The 20,833-nt window shown below is 36.9% G+C and overlaps 1 protein-coding gene and 1 long non-coding RNA gene across 7 annotated transcripts in view; both read left to right on the forward strand.

Moving 5' to 3' along the window:
- The window catches only part of LOC147760370 (transmembrane and coiled-coil domains protein 1-like), a 70,393-nt gene that overhangs the window by 20,627 nt on the left and 28,933 nt on the right, over positions 1-20,833 (forward strand). For 5 of the 6 annotated variants that reach the window (XM_087018980.1, XM_087018974.1, XM_087018975.1 and 2 more), the window contains exon 3: positions 10,488-10,698. In XM_087018980.1, the coding sequence (XP_086875106.1) occupies positions 10,655-10,698 (44 nt within the window). In that variant the 5' untranslated portion in view covers positions 10,488-10,654. Of the gene's footprint in view, positions 1-10,487; positions 10,699-11,349; positions 11,481-20,833 lie in introns of those variants that run through there. The other variant, XM_087018979.1, reaches the window with a different exon arrangement.
- Positions 4,890-7,558, forward strand: LOC106157342 (uncharacterized). Its single transcript, XR_015330917.1, has 4 exons — positions 4,890-5,930; positions 6,273-6,360; positions 6,777-6,880; positions 7,063-7,558. It is a non-coding gene; the product is annotated as an uncharacterized LOC106157342 (long non-coding RNA).

The following is a 20,833-nucleotide window of genomic DNA, read 5'->3' on the forward strand; positions in this document are numbered from 1 at the left end:
GGATTAGGCTGTCTTGCTTTCATGTAGGGTCTGCCATATTTGATCTGCAGACCAGTAGATCAGAGAATCATCTGTTTTGAATGGGACCATAGTTATACAACAGTAGATTTTAAAGAAGGATTGATATTATGATTAGGCGTTGTAGGTGCTAGGTTACCTAAGCACTGAAGATGTCAGAAAAATATCCCTTCTTAAAAAAGAAAAATTGGAGGCTGCTGTAGAGCTGATATTGTTAATGTGTGAAAACTTTGGAATCACCCTATACATATGGTTAAAAGGAACTGTGCTGTCAGATGTCTCAGATGGAACTGTCTATGGCTGTCTGTGGAAGATAACTATACGCTATCTGTGAGTATTTGTTCTATATCAAATACTAGAACTGTATATATCAGGGAATGGTTTTACTTTGTGTTGGGATGGGAATCATTATGATTTGTTTTGAAAGCATTTCTGATTTCATGTCTAAAAGATATTGATAAGAAGGGATGTTTGGAAATTGGGTAACAGAAAGGACGAGACATTGATTGTTGGTTATCTGATCATATACCATAGCACAGTAGGCTAGACAGAGTCTCTCTCTCTCTCTCTCTCTTTTCTCCCTCTCTCTCTTTCTCTCCTTTTCTTTCTCATTCTTAATCTCTCTCTCCCCTTTCTCCTTTCTCTCTCATTCTTTCTTTTTCTCCCTCTCTCTTTCTCTCCCTTTCTCTTTCATTCTTAATCTCTCTCTCTTTCTCTCTCCCTCTCTCTCTCTCAATCTTTCTCATTCTTTCTCTTTTTCTCCCTCTCTCTTTCTCTCCCTTTCTCTCATTCTTAATCTCTCTCTCTCTCTCTCTCTCTCTCTTGTGAGAGTTATGTAATTTATATAATGGTTGTTTAATCATTCACAATAATAATAATGATAATCATAATCATCATCATTGTAATAATAAAAATAATGTCTTCTCCACAATTTTGTTAAAAACAAAAGAAAAAAATGCTAAATTATCTCAAGAACACAACAAATTTGATCCTTTGACAAATGAGGCAGAATTACCATTAGGTATGCATCATTAAGAGATAATGACTTCTGTTAAAGGCTGTTTGCTAATGAGGCCCGTCTCCTTTTTCAATATCTGTCATTACATGCAGTGATTAGTCTTTGAGTGCCAGGTTGTCATCTGTCGAGAAGAGGAAGGAAGGACATAAATATCTCGTTTCTCTTGAGAAACAAAACTTAGTCTGTACATCTTTATATCTTTATATTGATCTCAGACCAAATTAATTGTTTTCAAGGTTTTTTTAAATACAATAAAATAAATAGCCAATGTGTCCAAGCAATACAGTACCTCTAAGCAAAAACATAACCTCTCTCCACAGGGTTGGGAGGGGTGGGGTGGGTAATTATTTTTTCATAGAACAGAATGGCAAATCATTTGAAGACCAGTCAGACAGTTGTATGTATGGGTCTGTCTATTTATAGTAATAAATAATGTTATACTTTTATTTTATTTTTCTTTTAAACGTAAATTTGTGAAATATGAACAGCAAAATTAATGGACTTACATTAAGTTTTAAAAATAGTATTGTGAACATTTATTCAGCCTTGACTGATTTGGTATGTATATTGATCTAGATGACTGTTTTGTCTTTAAGATGCCAAGTTTGTAATATTGAAAGCAAACTTAGAAGCCAGCAGCATCATTACAGGATTGTTTTGTCTTTTATTGAACATTTTCACCTTGGCCGACATAAATGAATATGTTTGTGTAACAAGTGAAAATCAATGCTGTCGGTTTTATTTTGTTACGTCCTCCTTGAAGAGGATGGATCGAAGGATTGCATGTATGCACATGCTGGAGAGAGTTACTTTGTGATGGAAAGGCTTAGAGAGATAAGGTGCTCAAGACCACAGATGATCAAGTTGTATGGTGTGTGTGTGTGTGAGTGAGTGGGTGTGTTTGCAAGAGAGAGAGAAAGAGAATAAAAAAAAGAGAGAGAGAGAAAATGAGAGAGAGGGAGAGAGAGAGAGAGAGAAAATAACAAAGAGAGAGAGAGATTGTCACATAAAACAAGACTTTCTGTACCACACCAGTGCGACTGGTCCTACAGAGTACTAGTATGATGTGTGGATGAAGGGGGAGAGTAATTTAATAAATGAACCCCCCCCCCCCCTCCAATATACCAATCAGAATTAATGCAGTTACTAGTACTTCTAACTGGCTGTGCATTCAGAGAGAATTGAAAGAGCAGTTTTCTCTAGAACTCTAATAGACCCCAACCCATCCTTTATCAAGTGCCAAACAACCTAGGAGATAACAATACAAACAAAGCCAAACAGCACTGACTGTGTATGTAATGGCATTTACACGTGCATTCCATTCCTCATTGTCTACTGATCAATATACTAATGCGGGCTAGTGCATTTCCATTATCTATGCCTATTACAACACCATTGTTTTTATCTTCGATCCAGTGCCACGCACTGTAGAGTTAACAAGGGGGAAATTAATTCTGTCATTTATATGCTACTTCATTTAATTGTGGGTGGAGAATATGAAACCCTAGTGTCCCCCAGAGAATGGTGAGGATTTAATGTGGAGTTGACCAGAGGTCATTCGGGGTCATTCGGTCAGTTGATCAGATCTTGAGTTCGTTGATGGTAATTTTGTTTGTAGTTCGGTGGGCAAAGAGTTTGTTGAGTTTCCCTGTGACTGTGTGAGTTTCAGAGATTGCTGGAAAGTTGACTTTGTTATCAGCATGATCTAGGACCCATTAAGGTAAGTGTAGTTTGATGGGTCTTTGGCATGATGAAAATGACAGAGGCATGCTGTTTATAGAGGTAAGTGTCTGGAAATTATAGTATCTCAGTAACTGGGGTAGGAAATGAAGAAAGATGCTGGTTATGTAGACAGACAATACTTTCATAATCAAACTATACTAACAAATCACTAAGACCATTATCAGTCTTCCACTCACAGACATACTACCCCCCTCAAAAAAATAAATAAATAAATAATAAATAAATAAATAAATAAATAAATAGAAAAAAAATAATAAAAGAATTCTCAGAGTTTGCTGATAACCAGCTTCTATATAGGGCTATTCACATTAGCAAGTAAAATGAAGTCGAGTTAACTTCGATTGAATCTGGGTCGATTAAACCCAGGTTCTTTGCGTTCACACTGGCATGGGAAGCAATGAGGGTAGAATTTCGCCAATTGTACCTCCTGTTAAGCATGTGCACTGTTGTTCTAAGATCAGGCTATAACTGTGGTCAAAATTGCCAGTGTGAATGGGGTATACATCACCACTAAGACCCCTTAATTCAGAATAGAGGACTACTGTATCTAGTCCGAGGGTCAAAAATGGCGACCCACTACAAAGCTTGCCGTCTAATCCGCTAATAGACACTAAATAGATATCCGGGGGGAAGTATTCAAGTGGGTGACTGGTTGGCCATATTTGACCCTGGGACTTGTTAGTCCACTGTTCTGAATGAGGCCTAAGACATGCTGTTGACTGAGGATGTTAGTACTTTCCACAGGTTCTTAACTTGCCCTGGGAGCAGGGGTGGAGAAACCCTGGCCAGGAGCCAGCAGGATACTGCTTATTACAGACTTTATATTGGGTTGTAATTGGGTGATTATTTTACTGTGTGGTCGATGAACTGTGATTTCAGACACTATATAGTGATATTAAGCTTTCTTGGTGCCAGTATTGTCAATTTCTGTTGCAATCAATTCAGTGTTACTTCTGACACTGTGAACATGTATAATGAAGCTTTACCAGTGCCAAAATTCAATTTCCAATCCAGCATAAACTTGGGTTGACGCAGCATTGTGTTATAAATCAATTTTTTTCTCGGTGTCACAAGTTTGATTCTCCAACATAACCAAGAACAAACACCCCAAGTTAAAGAGATTACTATCAACACACCTCTTTATTTAACAAAAGGCCTCTGGAGTTTCTAGGAACCTCTGAAGCTTAGACTGCATTCACAACCAAAGTTCGGCCCCACACTAACAGATCCATAGATCAAATATGGCTGAACCACTTAAAAGCCAACCGCATAATCTATGCGGAGGATCTATTCATTGCCTATAAGGGGATAATGCAGCAAGCTTTAAAGTGGGTCGGCCATGTTTGATCCACGGATCTGTCAGTCTGCAGATCAACTTGTTCTGAATGCGCCCTCAGGGTACTATCTAGTCCAGTTTATTTAATTAGTCCTGGTAATACACCCTGAGTTTCAGGCATTGCTGAGAATTTGCCTGTAATACACCCCGAGTTTCAGGCATTGCTGGGAACTTGCCTGTAATACACCCCGAGTTTCAGGCATTGCTGGGAACTTGCCTCTAAGGGTGCTTTCCCAGAGATTTAGATCGATCTAAAGATTAAGTTTTAGATCGACCTAACTCCCTGGGGGTTCACGCTAAATTGTAGTCAGCCGAGCGGGCACCATAGTTAATTACCCCCTTACAGCTTTTAGTACGCGGGACAGACGCTTAAGCCGGCCAAGCTGACAGTAATCTAGTGAGACTCCCCACAAGGATAGATCGGTCTAAAAATCTATGGAAATGGGGTGTAATACATCAGCATGTCTCCAAGATAACCAGAGAAACAGCAGAGAAAATTATCCTAAAACTGAGGGTGCTAATCATCGCCTTATCTCCTGTTTTGCTGTGAGATCAACAGGAAGATGAGTTGCATGTTATTGTATCAGTAATATAGTTTTATGCCCCAGTGTCGGTTCATTTCCTCTGCGGCTGATGAATGGAAGCACAGTCATTGCAGAGAACAGTCAGTGAAAATTGGGAGAGAACTGGGAGAGGCTTTATTTTGTGGCTGTAGCTGGGACAGGTTAGGAGGTGGTTTAAATTTGCTGCTAATAGATGGTGATTATGATTAAGAGCGCGTCCATGAGAAAGCCAGCCAGATCGGTCAGAAGGCGGCAAGGTGGGGGTCAGCAGATTTTAATAATTTTTGGTGTGGTAAACCATCAACATAAAAGATATTGTGAGCCACTGGCTTTCTTATTTTGGATCATTAGTTTTAGAGATATGGGGGAAGATCTTTTATCCGCAATTTTGCCAAAATATAGCATTTTTTAGCTCTTGAAAAGTTATAATTTTAAATATTCTTTTAAAAAATCATGTACATCATAAGGAATTATTTAGGTAAGCCATATGATGGGTTAAGGAAAAACCTTTAATACCCAATACAGATTTTTCGAAAGGGCACTGTCATGACCACACAAGGTTGATTCTAATAAGGCATGTTTTCCGTATGCTTGACCCCCTCCCCCTCTTTAAATGCACACATCTTCTTTTTTGCAGGTTGTATCCATATAATTTTGGTATGTGCTGATAGAAAAGGGTTGAAAAATAAATTCTGTGAAATAAAATCTGTGTTAAACCTTGTAAAATTAGAACTATAACAATTTTAAAAAGGGCCTAAAAACGAATATTTTTATACTACTGAAATGCTAATCTGTTTCTTCAACTAAATTGATAAGTCAAAACCATGGATATGTTTGTGAAAAGCCTTTAAAATAATCATGTTTGCCCTGCAGACAAACTTATGAAGCAAAATACATTTTTTTAAATTTGTTTATGTTGTAGAAACTAAATGTAAAATAATAATGCTAACTCTGTGACCTATTTTCGACATGGCGGGTACTAGGATTATCACCGGAGCAACTGTGGAGCAAAGCACATCGTCTTTACAGTGTTAAAACATAATGCTTTCTTAATTTTATGAAGAACACGCACTAGAGATGCTTAGGTACATCTCAGAAGGATTGGTGTGCACCAGAATATCACAAGAAATAACCATAGCAGCTGGTCGTCCTTAGAATGTTTATTTTTTGTTGAACCACTTCAGACTGTTGTCAGGCTTGGGTTTCTCAATATATCCAATTCATCGATTTAGCTCTGGATGTTTGTTGTAAGGTAAGTGATCATATATATATATATAAACAGACAAAGTCGGTTCTGTCACTATTTCAGGTACTGTCTTCTATGTAGTAATAACCTACCCTGTTGTTGGCCAGTGGTGGCATACAATTACATACTGTATACTAGAATCAGATACACTAAAAGCTCAAACCAGTTTAAATAATAAGTTTGAATACTTTAAAGTAATATAAAGAAAATTAAGCAGAATTAAAAGATGTACTGGTATATTTCGATTCATAGAATTTTACTTGATTTCTATTTCATGGTAAATATGTCAGCTGAAAAGAATAAACTGTGTATCTAACTTATGAAGTATATTTGTGCATTAAATTCTAGGGCTTTGCTACGTTATCATAACACAAACAGTTAAGGACAACTGAGCTTGTAGACAGCTTCATTAGAAATTTCTTACCCAGAGCCAAAGGTATGTAACACACATTCAGTTTCAAGTTTTGGCATTTTAGAAGATGTTACTTGTGCCAGTTTTTTATATTTTAGTTTCATATGCAGATTTATGTGTTTACAATGAAGTTGAAGTTAGCGACTTAGCTTTATGTGACTTTGTAACACACTGTGCTTCAATTTTCAAGATTTACATATTACACAGAACACTTGTACAACTTAAAGTACTTTAGTAAAATCAGGAAAATTTTGCGGTCCATTATGTTGTTCATGATGCTTTGCAAGGGGGCGTGCCAGACAATTAAGCTGATTACAACAACTGAGCCTGAGTGTGATACTCCGCTGAGATAGATTGATCCTGCTACGATAGTTTCTATTCTGAACACAGTAAGCCTCTGTTGTTGTAAAACTTTTATTGATGTTATGTATATTTTTCAGATTTTACATCCTAGGCCTGGATGTGAACCTTGACCTGGACAATCTTACAGATAATAATAGAAGAGTCACCTGAAATTGCACAGGCAAATTCATCAGATTCAGATGTGAGTACCAACTATGTCTTTTTATCATGAAATTCTGGTAGCTACATCATGCATATTTGATTTCATTTTCAATCATTGTTTTTATTTATGCAATATATTTGATCAGTATATTATTTAGTCATTGTTTTTATACAGCAATTAGCATAAGTTTAAAATATGTTTAATACATTTTCTTTTGACAGCTTGTCCTGCCATCTTCAGGTAGATGCAGTAGTGGATATCCTGGCGAACCTTTATTGGACTTAGAGCCACCTTGGGACAATCCCCCATAACAAATGTGCATCTTAGGCTTGGCAATCTCACTCAGTTTTGTAGGAAAGGAGGATTTGCACCATTGGATTGACAAATATTGACAATTGACAGTTCAGTCACACTAAACTATAGTGGCATGTTGCTTCAAGTTACCACACTTATTCTAAGATTGCTGAATTATCATTACTGTCTAAGGAGACCCTAGATCTCTCAACCAGAAGAAGAAACTTGGGGATCAATCAGTTATAAGATTAAAATCTCTGGAACACTACCCATCACTGTTGTGTTCAGTATATGGAAAAGATGACCGTGGTATTGGAACCTTGGAGATTCATAACTTGATTTCACTCCTGTGAAAAGTAACTACTTTGTTCTTTTACTGTCCAATTGATAATATGAAAATAAAGCACTCCTCCTGTCATTGTATGTTGCTGACTCTGTTTTAATTTTCTTTATAGAAAAATAATATAGATATCAAGATATCTATCACATGTATCACATGTATTTACAAAACCTATGAATCATTTGAAAGGAAAAAGAATGGTTGAAAAATGCAATATAAATCATTTCAAGTGGATTAAGTAGTGTTGCACTTGGGAAAACTGATAAAATGAGACAGTCATTCCCTTTTGCCTTTAGAAAAATGCTTTGTGATTTTTTTTTTATTTTTCTCTCTTGCTCCCTGAAAATAAGGTATATACACAATGCTGATGACATTGGATATGCACAGTAATAACTCATTAAATATATGTGTGTGTGGGGGGGGGGGGGGGGGGGGGTTGAATAACTTGTCACTAATCATTTTAATTTATTCAGAAGTTGTATGGCTCTGTTTGAAAAGAATATTATCTGAGCAATCCTGTATTACAGATCTCAAAATAAAAAACCTGCAAAAATGGGCCTCTTGATTATTTTGAGGAATTACAGTAACTGTATTTTGGCACAGAATTGATGGCAGCCATCTTGTATTTATAAAAATTGGATAGATTTGCCCTTATCAAAGCACTGTTTGAATTCCTGGCTGTGAATGTTTGATTAAATTTGATTATTGGAAGGTAATATCTCAAAATGTAGTGATATCTTGATTTCGGTCGTTTGGTTTTCTGCTAAAATTGCACAAGTTTGAGGCACTTTTTCAATATCTTCTGTTGTGTTTAACACACTTTTTAAAATTTGTATGATGAGACCAATATATGCTCAGGATCCCTATACAATTTTTTGGCTGTCAACCCTGCAAAAAGAGAGATATGAATGCTTGAACATTGCTTGGTAGAAAAGTGAGTTTGGGGGGGGTGGGGTTATAAAAATGGGCGTGGCTCGTTAGTTTATGGGTTAAACTGAAATTAAGTAACATATTCTCAATAGCAAATGGCTGGTTTAAATAGGTAAATTATCAATTTATTTTAAAAAGTCATCAGTTTTAACATATTTGCTTATGAAGTGGCTTTATTGACCGAAGCTGAAAATTAAGCCAAAAATGGCCAAAACATTTAATATTATATTATAATTATATCCAATGATTTATTTTGGGATTGTTGCCTTCAATGTGAATATCTCCTATATATACAACTATATTATGAATTTGGTTGAAATCTGTTGACCCCCACCTTGCCACCCTCTGACTGGTCTTATCATGGACACACACTTAATCAGTGGAATATTATGTACAGAATAGAAGGTAAGAAAGTAAATGTGGTTCTAATTTAGATTTGTACAGAATAGTAATGATGATGATTAATATAAAGTTCCTTAATGCAGGGATTATATATGTCATGTAAAAAGTGTACATGTGGATGGTGATAAGTGTGAAGATAGATTTTAGACCACAGTTTGATTCAAAGCAGTTGGTCTAAAAATTCAATTTGTAGGTTATATTAAGTATGACAACAGATTTTCTGAGGCTCCATGGAAGATTTTTTTTTTTTTTTTTTTGTCTAACTTTGTCAGATTATTTATAAAAGAATGTTTCTTCTGATCCCACTACTTTTCTCAACACGTGACTCAGGTTGCTTTATTGGGTTCCTCTATGAATAAAAAACTAAAAAGAATGAAAAAAGAAACTGATTCAGCGTACTAGTAGGTGAATCATAAGTTTAATCTAGCAGTAAATCTATCCCTGGTACAATCATGTTGAAAAAAAATATGTCAATTTTTTCCCAGCTTAATTGAGATAATTTTTCATTTTGCATACTAGAAGTGGTCTGCTTTTGTTGCGACCATGTTGGAACTAATGATTGTCTTCCTCCAAGTCACCTCATGGAGTTTTTCAAAATTACTATCCCAGTAAAACTGATTGTGTTAACTTTGTCGGAGCTGCACTTGATAGTTCAATAGGAAATGATTCAATCATATTATCAACTGAATTAAATAGTGGATTCCCATGTGGATGTTGCTTGTCAAGCTTGGAGTTCTTACTGCAGGTTGCTATGGTGACATTTTAAAATTGTGCTTGTATGTTGTCTTGCTGGGCGATTAGCAATTTAGAACATTTCTTGGTGGCTGGTGATTTTGGAAGAGTCATGGAATAGTCATTTGGAGATAAAGTTGTATTTTGTTGGCACTGTGTGTGTGTGTGTGTGTGTGTGTGTGTGTGTGTGTGAGAATCTCTCTCTCTCTCTCTCTCTCTCTCACCAATCGATTTTTAAAGTACTTGAGTGTCCCTTTTTCAATAATCAACCCTTCTTTTTTACCTTTTTGATCAGTCAGCCTTTCCAAAATTAAATTAATTTTACTGAATCAATTATTTGAGCGGTGGGTTTATCTCTTATGTCTGAGCCACTTTACCATTGTAGCACTGAACTTCGTATAATTAATATATATGTATAGTCCCTAGGATGGAGAGAACCAAGCTTAGAACTATTCTTATCAATAATGCAGAAAAACCATGCGTCAAAGTATATTTAACGTCAAAGAACTCACTTCTGGTCTAGTGCATGTATGCTTGAACATTTCCCATCTTTTGATGGAACTTGGCCCTTTTTCTGAGGCTCCAGGGAGTATTTTACTTGGAATGGTTAAGGCATTTTAGACGTTTTGCTCAAGAAATCAATCTTGTGCCTGAGTTGAGGTGAGATGCACCATTATGGTGGAGTGTACTGATCATGATGATGTGAAACCCAAGACTTGGATCCTTTTTTATATGCTTTATATTTTAATGATTGTATGTTTTATTTTAAAAGCCTCGCATTATGTAGTTGGTATTTTCATTCTTTGTTAGCCTTAGCAGTGTTCCTGTTTATAGATACGTGTAAATAGATGGAAAAGTCAGAGGTGTCCCTTTGCATAAGGTTTTGGGGTGCATTTCTCGATACTGACTAGCATAGTAATTTTAAACTATTCTTTTTTTCATTTCCAGGCGTGAGAAGACGCTCGAGAAGCTACGGTTGTTACGATGATCCATATCGTCTAGTAGGCATCATTGAGCCCTCAAACAGCTCCGCGGGTGGTCTGACCCCCAGCAGTGGCAGACCCCGTGGAAATGAGAATGGCAGCCCCCACGTGTCAAATCACGGATTTCCTGCCATGTTGTCTGCTCAGGGTCCCCATGGGTCTCCCCAGGGTATTATGTAAGTGACTGTGTGTGTGTGTGTGTGTGTGTGTGTGTGTGTGTGCGCGCATGTGTATGTTCTCAGGATATGATATACTCGTTAGTGATATTGTATGTGTGCATGCTTGCATATATGTACATTGTGCACGTGTGTGTGTGTGTGTGTGTGTGTTTACCCTCAAGTGCATATATTAATGATGGTCTGTGCATGTCCTCTGTTTGCTTTAAAACAAGTGTGCGTATATATGTGTATGTATGTGTGTTTTATGGCATACATTAATAATATGTGCATTGTATTATGTTGTGGATGACAGTGTTGGTATGAGTGATAACATTGATGATGATGATGATGATGACAGTACTGCTTAGTATGATGGTGTATTGCAATCAAGCCTGGAAGCCCCTGTAGTCAGTAGAAGTGGATGAAGGTGGATACCTAGCTATAGGGCACCAGAACTTACAGCAACACCATGGCAATACTGGTACCAGTTACTACACAGCAAGGGCCCATACAGTACAAGTGGATCCTAGGACCAACAGATCTGTGGATCAAATATGGCCGACCCACTTGAAAGCTTGCTGCATTATCTCCTTATAAAAATACTCTAAATGGATTCCCCCCTGGGGATTACATGTCAAGCTTTCAAGTGGGTTGGCCATATTTAGATCCTTGGATCAACTGTGGTAGTGGACGTGACCCAACACTGACAGCACAACAGCAATGACAGAATTAACAACTGTACAGATTGGGGTGGCCCACTGTGGAAGTGAGAACAGAATGCAGGGCAATAGTAATTTAAGGTAAGACTGAAATTTTACCACTTTATTTCTAGATAAATTGAATGGTAGGTTTGTGCAGATAATGGAGGGTTAAATACTATGATCAGTGAAGTGTTATACTGAAATGATGGAAGCAAGTATGCGTATGAATCTATGCCAAAGTCTAAATAATTGTGGTATCAGTTGACCAGTGTAGAGATTTCAAAGATATATATATATATAATCATGTTTCTGGACAATGGGACATTAAGAAAAGAGAAATGGTTGAAAAGACAGCAACAGTAAAAATAAATTTTCCTTATTCTACGGGCAGGTATTGTTGGATATAAAAGTGAGATATAGGAAAGGGGCAGCTGTATCAGCACAATGTGAGATTGTGCTTGTCACTACTAACACACTAGAGCAGTCTTCAGTGGTCTCAACCAATTGTGTTGGGTTGGCCCACCTAACACATTTTGTTCCTTCATGAGGGCATTTGTAATATTTACCTAGCCAGGTGTGTTGTTTATTGTTGTAGTATTCAAGATTATGTGTTGGAGAGTGGGGGGTTATACAAGGAAAAAGAATACAGAATAGTAGATGACAAAATATTAAGGGAACATGTAGGATACTTGTACAGGTTAAGAAACGTTTCTTTGGCATTATATCTTCTGAGATATAATACAGTCTGTATTGTATAATACACAATAATTATACAGTCTCTCTCTCTCTGTCTCTCTGCAGACTTGCAGAAGAGAGTTAATACAATGAGCAGTATATGGTTCATCAAATTTAGATTGCGATTATGGCAATCTGGGCTTTTCTCACATAAGATATTGCAACATGTTTGACATGGACCATGGGGGGGGGGGGGGGGAGTATCAGGTCAGAAGGAAAATGGGCCTTGGGCTAGAAAAGGTCGTTTTCGAATCATAAATTGATAAAGGTTCTATGTCATCTTTCAAGTCAGTTGAACTCTCCTGGGGTCACTTTTTCCAAAATAATAAAAATGTTGGCTGTAATCCTGAGACTATATTTTTGTGCCATTATTTTGGACATAACCTTTCTTTTTGTTGATCCACACTGTGAAACATTTTTCTAGAATAAACACATATTATAAACATAACCTTTCAAGAGAATCTGGGGGAACTGGTATAATGGCCATCAAAAATATTGTTAAGAAAGCAGTTATGGGGAGAGTGTGTTAGAAGATCAACTAAGCTGGGTTCCTATCAAAACAAATCAAAGAAGCAGGAGGTATTTTTGGAGTTTTTAATTTGAGGAATTCCTCTGATGAAAATCCCTGTGATTGAATCCATGAGGAGAAGAAAAGAATTGCCAGTGGCAATAAATGTCAGCAATAAAAGCCTTTTTATGACTGATATTTTCCAGCAGTAATGTCATATATCAAAATGAAAGATAGGGTCGATTTGGGATTATATTGATGTTTTCCAGCTGCTATCCATCAGTAACATTTTTGCATTTTATTGTATTATTTGTAAATTTATTAAAATCAAATCCTTATTATTTTAAGATGAAACATTCCTTTTGTTATTATTTAGCTATTTATTAATTTATTCAATTATTTTGCATTTAAGTGTTTTTCTGAGAGTGTGAGATCTACAAGGCTTTATTCCTTGTTGTCACCAACCAGCCTGTTTTTCTCAGAGCATGACTTGTTAATAAATGACTGCAAATAAAGCAGATTTAAAAAGAAAAAGAAAACATAAATTGACAGTTTAGGGAAATAAAAACAAAACCAAGAAAAAACGCTTCTAGACTACAAATTTCCCTGGGGTCTTGGCAAGTTGTGCAATGGGTTGCATGACTGAAACTTTTTTATCATGGGGAAACATTTTTTTCTAGATAAACGGATGAGTCACTGATAGAAAATTTTAGATGCAATTGAATGCTTTATAAATTGTATGTGAAAGAGTAAACAAAACTGTATATTTATTATTAAGAGTGAAACACATCACACTGGTGTCTATTGTTTAACTTAATTTGAGTACATAATGATCAGAATTATCGGTTTCGTGTCAGATGACACCGTTCGAGACACTTCCCCCTTGTGTGGAGTATTACGTCATCGTCTCAGCCTTGTTATCACTATGTTGTCTGTGGTGGTTTTTGTGCCATGGTGTGGGGTGTCTGGAGGTTTGTAGGTTCAACTAATAATATTTATCAAAAATAGATGTTTTAAAAAGAGACTTACCTGACTCATGCCAAGCTGAGCAATTTTCTGGTGTGAAAGAAACCATTTGGTAAGGGTTCTTCAAAGACTTCATCTTTGAGGCCCTTAAACTTTGCACCAAGTATTACACAATTATGATAAAGTAATTGGCATTAATTGTGTTTAAATGTAAGTTAATCTTGGAGCCCAGTCTGTGGCTGCCCTTGAGAAATCAGTTGTCTTGGACAATATTGAAATTGCCTGTGACTGCCTTTGGTGAAACCCATTGCCTGTGACTGCCTTTGGTGAAACCCATTGCCTGTGACTGCCTTTGGTGAAACCCATTGCCTGTGACTGTATTTGGTAAAACCCATTGTCTGTGACTGCCTTCGGTGAAACCCATTGCCTATGACTGCCTTTGGTGAAACCCCTTGCCTGTGACTGTCTTTGGTAAAACCCATTGCCTGTGACTGTATTTGGTAAAACCCATTGTCTGTGACTGCCTTCGGTGAAACCCATTGCCTGTGACTGCCTTTGGTGAAACCCATTGCTTGTGACTGTCTTTGGTGCATAAAAGCTCCCAAAGCAATTCTTGTTCAAGTGTTCTTTGCCACCTCAACCAAGTAGCATTACGAGGATCCTGTTATGACAAGAACAACTTGTTGTCTTTACCAGCCTCTGTATCTTGTAATCAACTTTGAGCCAGATGCTTATTTACAATATTCCTAGTCGGGCATGATTTTGCTGCTTGGCTGATTTTCTTTGTTTCATCTTCTGATTTGTCTTCCACAGTGCCATTGGGGGCATGTCCACTGTTCCCATATTAAGTGCAGCATGTGGATTTTTCATAACGTGAACAAGAAATCATTCAGGCTATGTTGAAGCACTTATCCTGTGCTGGAAGCTTCACTTGACTGATTTGTTTCTAGTCATCCTGCCATAGAAACTAAAATAACATCAGTCTTATGTCTGCTTGCCATGGAAACCAGAGTGAAATCAAGCTCATTAATTTAACTGTCAATTTATGAGCTTTTACATCATAGCGAAACCTTCTCTCAGCACCAAGGTACCTGCATTGCCGCGCATAATTGTCAGATGACTTGAGTTACTTCTTCGGTTTTCAGACAAATTATGTACATGGAGAAACAAGAGTGGAAACATGTTATATGTATCTTGCCACTTCACATTTTTTGTGCTAATTTTTAATCACTGTCAGATGGAAGCAGTCTACTGAATCCAGTGCAAACCCTTTTTTTTTTTTTTTTTTGCCACATTAGTAAATAAATGAAGCATGTAACAAAAATGTGTACATAAATGAAGCTTCTTTCTTTTTCTTTCTTTAATTTTCCTTGGATTATTTTATTTCTTTCTTTTTCTTTATTTTGTGTCCTTGGCAGTGTCGATGAAATGATGTCATTCTTAGCCCTATGTTCAGTGAAGTCAAAATCCATTGAGTCTGTCATTTCCTGCTGTTTATCCATGTGCATAAAAGACGTCCTCTCCTGACTTCCTCCATCTCTTTGTCAAACTGCCTTTCTGAATTAAGTAACTTTGTCAGAAGTTCCATAATTGTATATATGTGGACTTCAGGAACTTAAGTTGATGTCTGCTGATACAGGAGGTAGTAACCCTAATAAATCCTTAATGTGAAACTGAGGGTTTCTATAATAATAATAATTATTATTATTATTATTATTATTATTATTGTTATTATTATTATTATTATTATTATTTAACAGCTACCATATTTTTCTTTCCTTTCCACTTTTCTTGATTGAGCTGTCTGTGTTGCCAATGTTTATATGGGGCAATGGTGCTCATGCACGATGCCACCTGGCGCCACCTGGGTGAAACTGCCAGTGACAGTTGATATCAACCAATGAATTTCACATATTTATATCTTGGCATGTGTATCTCATATTCAGAACATGCATCAGCATAATCAGCTACTTGTACCTCAGTAGGAATTGGTGAAAATGGAGTCATCATGTTTTGATAATTTTCTGGAAATCACTGATGAGACTTTTGTCAGAATTACAACTTTTTCAGGGTCATTTGGGTCATTCTTGTGAATTGTGTACCCTGGACCCCCTGCCATTTTCCTACTTTTTCAGTGAGGACTGGTCTCATCCCTGGAAAAGGGAATTGTCTTGTTCCGAGATATTTGACGGACTCTTTTTCTGACTGGCATTTGGAGGTCCCAGTGACAAAACTGTCTTCTCTCTGTCAGCTTCTGCTGCCATCATCTTGAAATGGTCTTCTGAATTCATTTGGAGATATCTCCTCATAGCTCCTTATTTCCTCAAAAGAAATTTGTGAAGTGGAGCATGGGTCATTTTATGGCAGTTTGACCTTGTCGCCTTGAGAAATTGTATTCCTCCTTAAACATCTCCAGATGATGATGTAATGGAAAATATACTTATTTATCTACATCTCTATCATCACCATCATCATCTTCATCATTTTCATCATCAAGGCCATCCTTTGCCTGGATTGGAATGGCAGCAGCAGCAGTAGTGGCTTGCACAAATGTAAGTATACTTTTAACCATACTAGCTGGACCACATGCTGTTCAGCTCCTCTTTAACCATAACTTTTTTTTCTATTGACCCAACTTATGTTTTTTGCTGTAATTCTCTCTCAGCCAGTTTGCTACTCGGATTGATTTATCTTACAGGCGGAAGTCCATTAAGACCCTGGTGCTTTGAGGTCACATGACTCTGGTTTATGAGATCCAAGGTAATCTGTTGTCAGCCGCCGTTCTTGAAAACATTGTCAATATTTATCAAGGAAGGAATTAAGGGAATTAATGTGCCATACAGTATTTACTGACTGAGGAATTACGAGATTTGTGTCTATGATATATGGCAACTGTAATGCACCATTCACATTTTTTATAGCAATGTTTAACTGCATAAGAAAGTAGGGAATTTTGATTGTGATACGTTATAATGCCGTTCTTGAAAGCATTGTCAATGTTTACTGACAGAGGAATTAGGGGATTTTAGAGGGGATATATTGCAACTGGAAGACGGCACTAGCTTACACTTATGAATTAGTTTATTTTTAAAGGATATGAAAAAGATATATTGCTTTCAAATTGTTAACCTGAATTAAAGTTGAAAATTTGTATTTTTGATACAAAGCACCAGCTATTTTCTGGAAGACAAGACTAACAGTGAATGTAAGTTAAATTGTATTGTTAAAAGTTAAGATAACAATAAAGGTTTATTTTTTTTAGATGGCTTGATCTGGCCCCTGCTATAGAAAAAAATTACGTATATATCTGTTGTCAAGGTTGTGTTTCTATCAGTAGTAGGTTATCTTGTATCTGAGTAACAAGTTAACAACACTGCCAATATTTACCTGTCAGTTTTATTTTATCAGTCACTTGAGTCATCAACGTGAGGTAAATGAAGGACTGATAAAATTGCAACAGTATATGGTGATTAGAAGAGGATTATGAGGTTGGATTGTTACTGTTACATTATTGTTGTAAAGTACAGAAGTTTGATTAGCAAGCAGCTTCAAGGAAGCAGTAGTCAAGGTGATGAACTTATCTGTTTGGCCCCATTCAGAACAGTGGACTAACTAGTCCGAGGATCAAATATGGTGACCCAATTCAAAGCTTGCTGTCTAATCCACTAATACACACCGAATAGATATCATGTGGGGAAGTATTCAAGTGGGTCGGCCATATTTGACCCTCGGACTAGTTAGTCCCCTATTCTGAATGGGGCTTTTAACTGGTACATCTGTAACAGCCTTGTCAACATTTACCAACAAGGAGTTCATATTGGAAGCGTACCGCAGGGCTGAGAAGAATACTGACTGAAGTATTTATCAAATGTAAGACATTGGGATTGTGTTGTTGATTATTCTGTGACAACCTCGTTGACAGGGGGATTACTTGTTGTAAATTAAGAATAGAGATTCCAGATTGGCATCTAAATAGATAAGCATAGAGAGAGATTATTGTATAAAAGTTAATATCCAAAAGCTGCAATTGCCTGTTGGTTTTAAAGTTTGCAGCGTAGTTTTAACAATGGTATTTGGAGATAGTTTTGGGATGAAGGACTTTGTGGTACATTTTGGTCTTTCAAGAAATAATGATATTGTACAAGATGACATTGTAGTTTTTGAAGGAGGGTTTGGTAATGTATGTGCAATTGCATGTGCTTTTGAGTGTGTGCACATTTGTTTGAGGTGTGTGTGTGAGAGAGAGAGAGAGAGAGAGAGAGAAAGAGAGAGAGAGAGAGTTTATGTAAATTAAGAATACATGATATTATCTTAAGATGGAATTTTCACACAGTGCACTGTCATTTTCTGATCATTCTGTATGATTCCCTCTAGGCCACCATTCACAGTCCAGAATCTTCTTTTTTTTTTTTTTTCAAAGTGCCATATTTCATTTCTTGATAGGTTTAGCATTAAGGAAATTGATCTCACAGTCTATCTCCAGGGATACAGGTTAGAGAGAGTGATATATGAGATTGTCACTTAAGAACAGCATATTATTTTACTTGGAATATATGCCAGTAAATCTGGAAGCTGACAGGTCATTTATTTAACCTTAAATTTTTGCTTCCTTGTGACTTGAACAAATTTGTCTTGGTTTTTTGCAATTATTTACTCGAAGAAATTCTTTATTTGTTTATTTATTTATTGTTATCAGTGGACAGTGACATGGAAGCATGAGAGTAGTGTACATGTATCTTTCTGTGGAGGCTCCACTTCTGTCTTAACCTGGCAGTCTCCAGGAAAAAGCTCTTCTCTCAATTTGAGTTGACTTCTGACATAGTCAATATTTCTGTAAGGGATTGATCTAATTATTTGAGCCCCAGGGATTGCCAGGCTCCACTGCCATCAGAACCCTATAGATCTTTCCTGGAAATTGGAGCCATCTTCTGGTATCCCACTTGGATCCAATTGGTCATAGTTGATTACTGGGTAAACTGTCATGTACCCCGATTTTCAGAGAGATTACTGGAAACTCACCGCTTGTCTTCACTTTGCAGAAACCAAGCAAGCCACAGTGCGGCAATTGCATTTTGGGTAAAATTGTTGTCATAAACCTCCAGATATCTTCTGGCATCTCTGCAATTTGGGCTGAGCTGGTTAGGGCTTTCCTGCTTACTGTTTACACTCTCAATTTCCCACAGTGCAGTTTGAGACTATATAGTACATGGGGGTATGACAGTGGGACTAATATCATCCGGTACTAGCTTCCTAACTGTTTTCTCTCTCTCTCTCTCTCTCTCTCTCTCTCTCTCTCTCTCTCTCTCTCTCTCTCTCTCTCTCTCTCGTGTGTACTTGCGTACATCCAAACACCCATGTACTGCTAAAGTGCACCACAGGTTGAAATAAAAACATTATTATACCTTTGATGTTATCATTCATATAAAAAATATCCTCAATTGGCCCCCTCCCTGTTCATTTTACCATTATTATTTCGCCCATTCATCCAGGCACTAATTTTTTTATTACATATCACCAAGACCTACAGTTCGTGGGTAAACACTGATAGTGATCTGTTGCCTAGCAGTAAACAACACAGGTGCTGTAAACAACATGTGGATGCATGGAAACCCACCTGGGCATGGCATTTCACACCCCTGTCAGTTGAACAGGTGGAAAAATTTATGGTCATTTAATGGGTGATTTGCAGATATGCGGGCCATATTGTCCACGTAATGTGTATCAATTTATGACCCCCACAAAATGGGCTAAATTGGTGGTTGATTTATATCATATAATCTGAGATATTTGTTGACCACAGAAATGGCACTATAAAGATTTTTCATATTATCTGTAATGGATCAATTTATGACCATAGCAAAATGGGTTACATTGGTGGTTGATTCATATCATATAATGAGACTTGGGGCTGGTGAGTTTTTGGCATGTGCTTATCTTGATATTTTACAAAGTTTGACATTTTATTGATTTATTTTATTCAAGAAATTCAGAATTTTGACCATGGAAATGTCACTATTTAGATTTGTTTCCTAACAAAAAATGTAGCCCATAGAACGACAATTTGCCTGTGTTGATCTTGACCTGTGACCTGACCTTTGACCTGACCCTGACCTCATCAATACTATGTTTTATACCCTTATGTATCATAAGGACAAAGTTTCATCGATTGTATTGTGTTCTTTGTTTTTTATTTCTTTTTTAATACCCCTGTGATTGTTGAAGCCAGGTGCACACAGACAGATGTGGAGCCAACAGATTCAGAACAGATCAATGCTTGGTGCTTGAGGGCACTTTTAATTAAACGGAAGTTGATTTTAAAGAGAGGAAAGTGTTTGTTTTTCTCATGGTAAAGGTTTGTCAAGGTGAGCTTGCAAGGTTTTCTGAAAGGAGCATTTTTTTCGGACCTACTTATGAGGACGTGGAATTGATTTGTCGTGCTTACTGGGTATGTAGAACAGCATCTTTGTTTGTGTGTGTGTGTGCGTGTGTGTGTGTTTACATATGTATATGAATGTATATATATGCTTACACAAACAGAGGCACACTGCATACAAATAGACACAAATAATGTCTTGCATGCACACACAGTGACTCACACACACACATACACTGACATACACATATATACACACATATACAGAGATGCACGCATACATACACATGCACATACATATATACACACACATGAATACAGACACACACACACACACACACGCATACAGACACACACACACACACACACACACGCACACAGACACACACACATAAACATTTCACCTAGCCCCAAGTTTACCTTGGTCACTGTGTGCAGTCATACAGATACCGTCACTATTGTCCTTTTATCTTAATTCACGCATGACCTCACATCAACTTGTGACAAAAAATAGTGTGGCATCTCTGATAAAGAGAATGGTGGTGAGGCATCCTAATATCACTGTGTATTTCACCAGCAGTTTGGATATTTTATATATGTGCCAAGTTTGTGAAATTTGTAGTAAGTACTTTGGTAAGAAAAGTTTGTCACCAGATGAATGGACAGATAGGTTTATACATTTATTTACATGCACACTCCTACACATGTAGACATTCACATTATTAAATAGAATATCTCTCTCTCTCTCTCTCTCTCTCTCTCTCTCATATTGATATATTATACTTAATATTGATATATTACAATATAATACATTTTCCTAACACATTGACCTGTTGCAGGCATTCAGACACAAACAAAACACCACAGGGA

The sequence above is a fragment of the Lingula anatina genome, chromosome 8, assembly GCF_051362555.1.
Source record: "Lingula anatina isolate TDL-2025a chromosome 8, LinAna3.0, whole genome shotgun sequence".
Lineage (NCBI taxonomy): Eukaryota > Metazoa > Brachiopoda > Lingulata > Lingulida > Lingulidae > Lingula > Lingula anatina.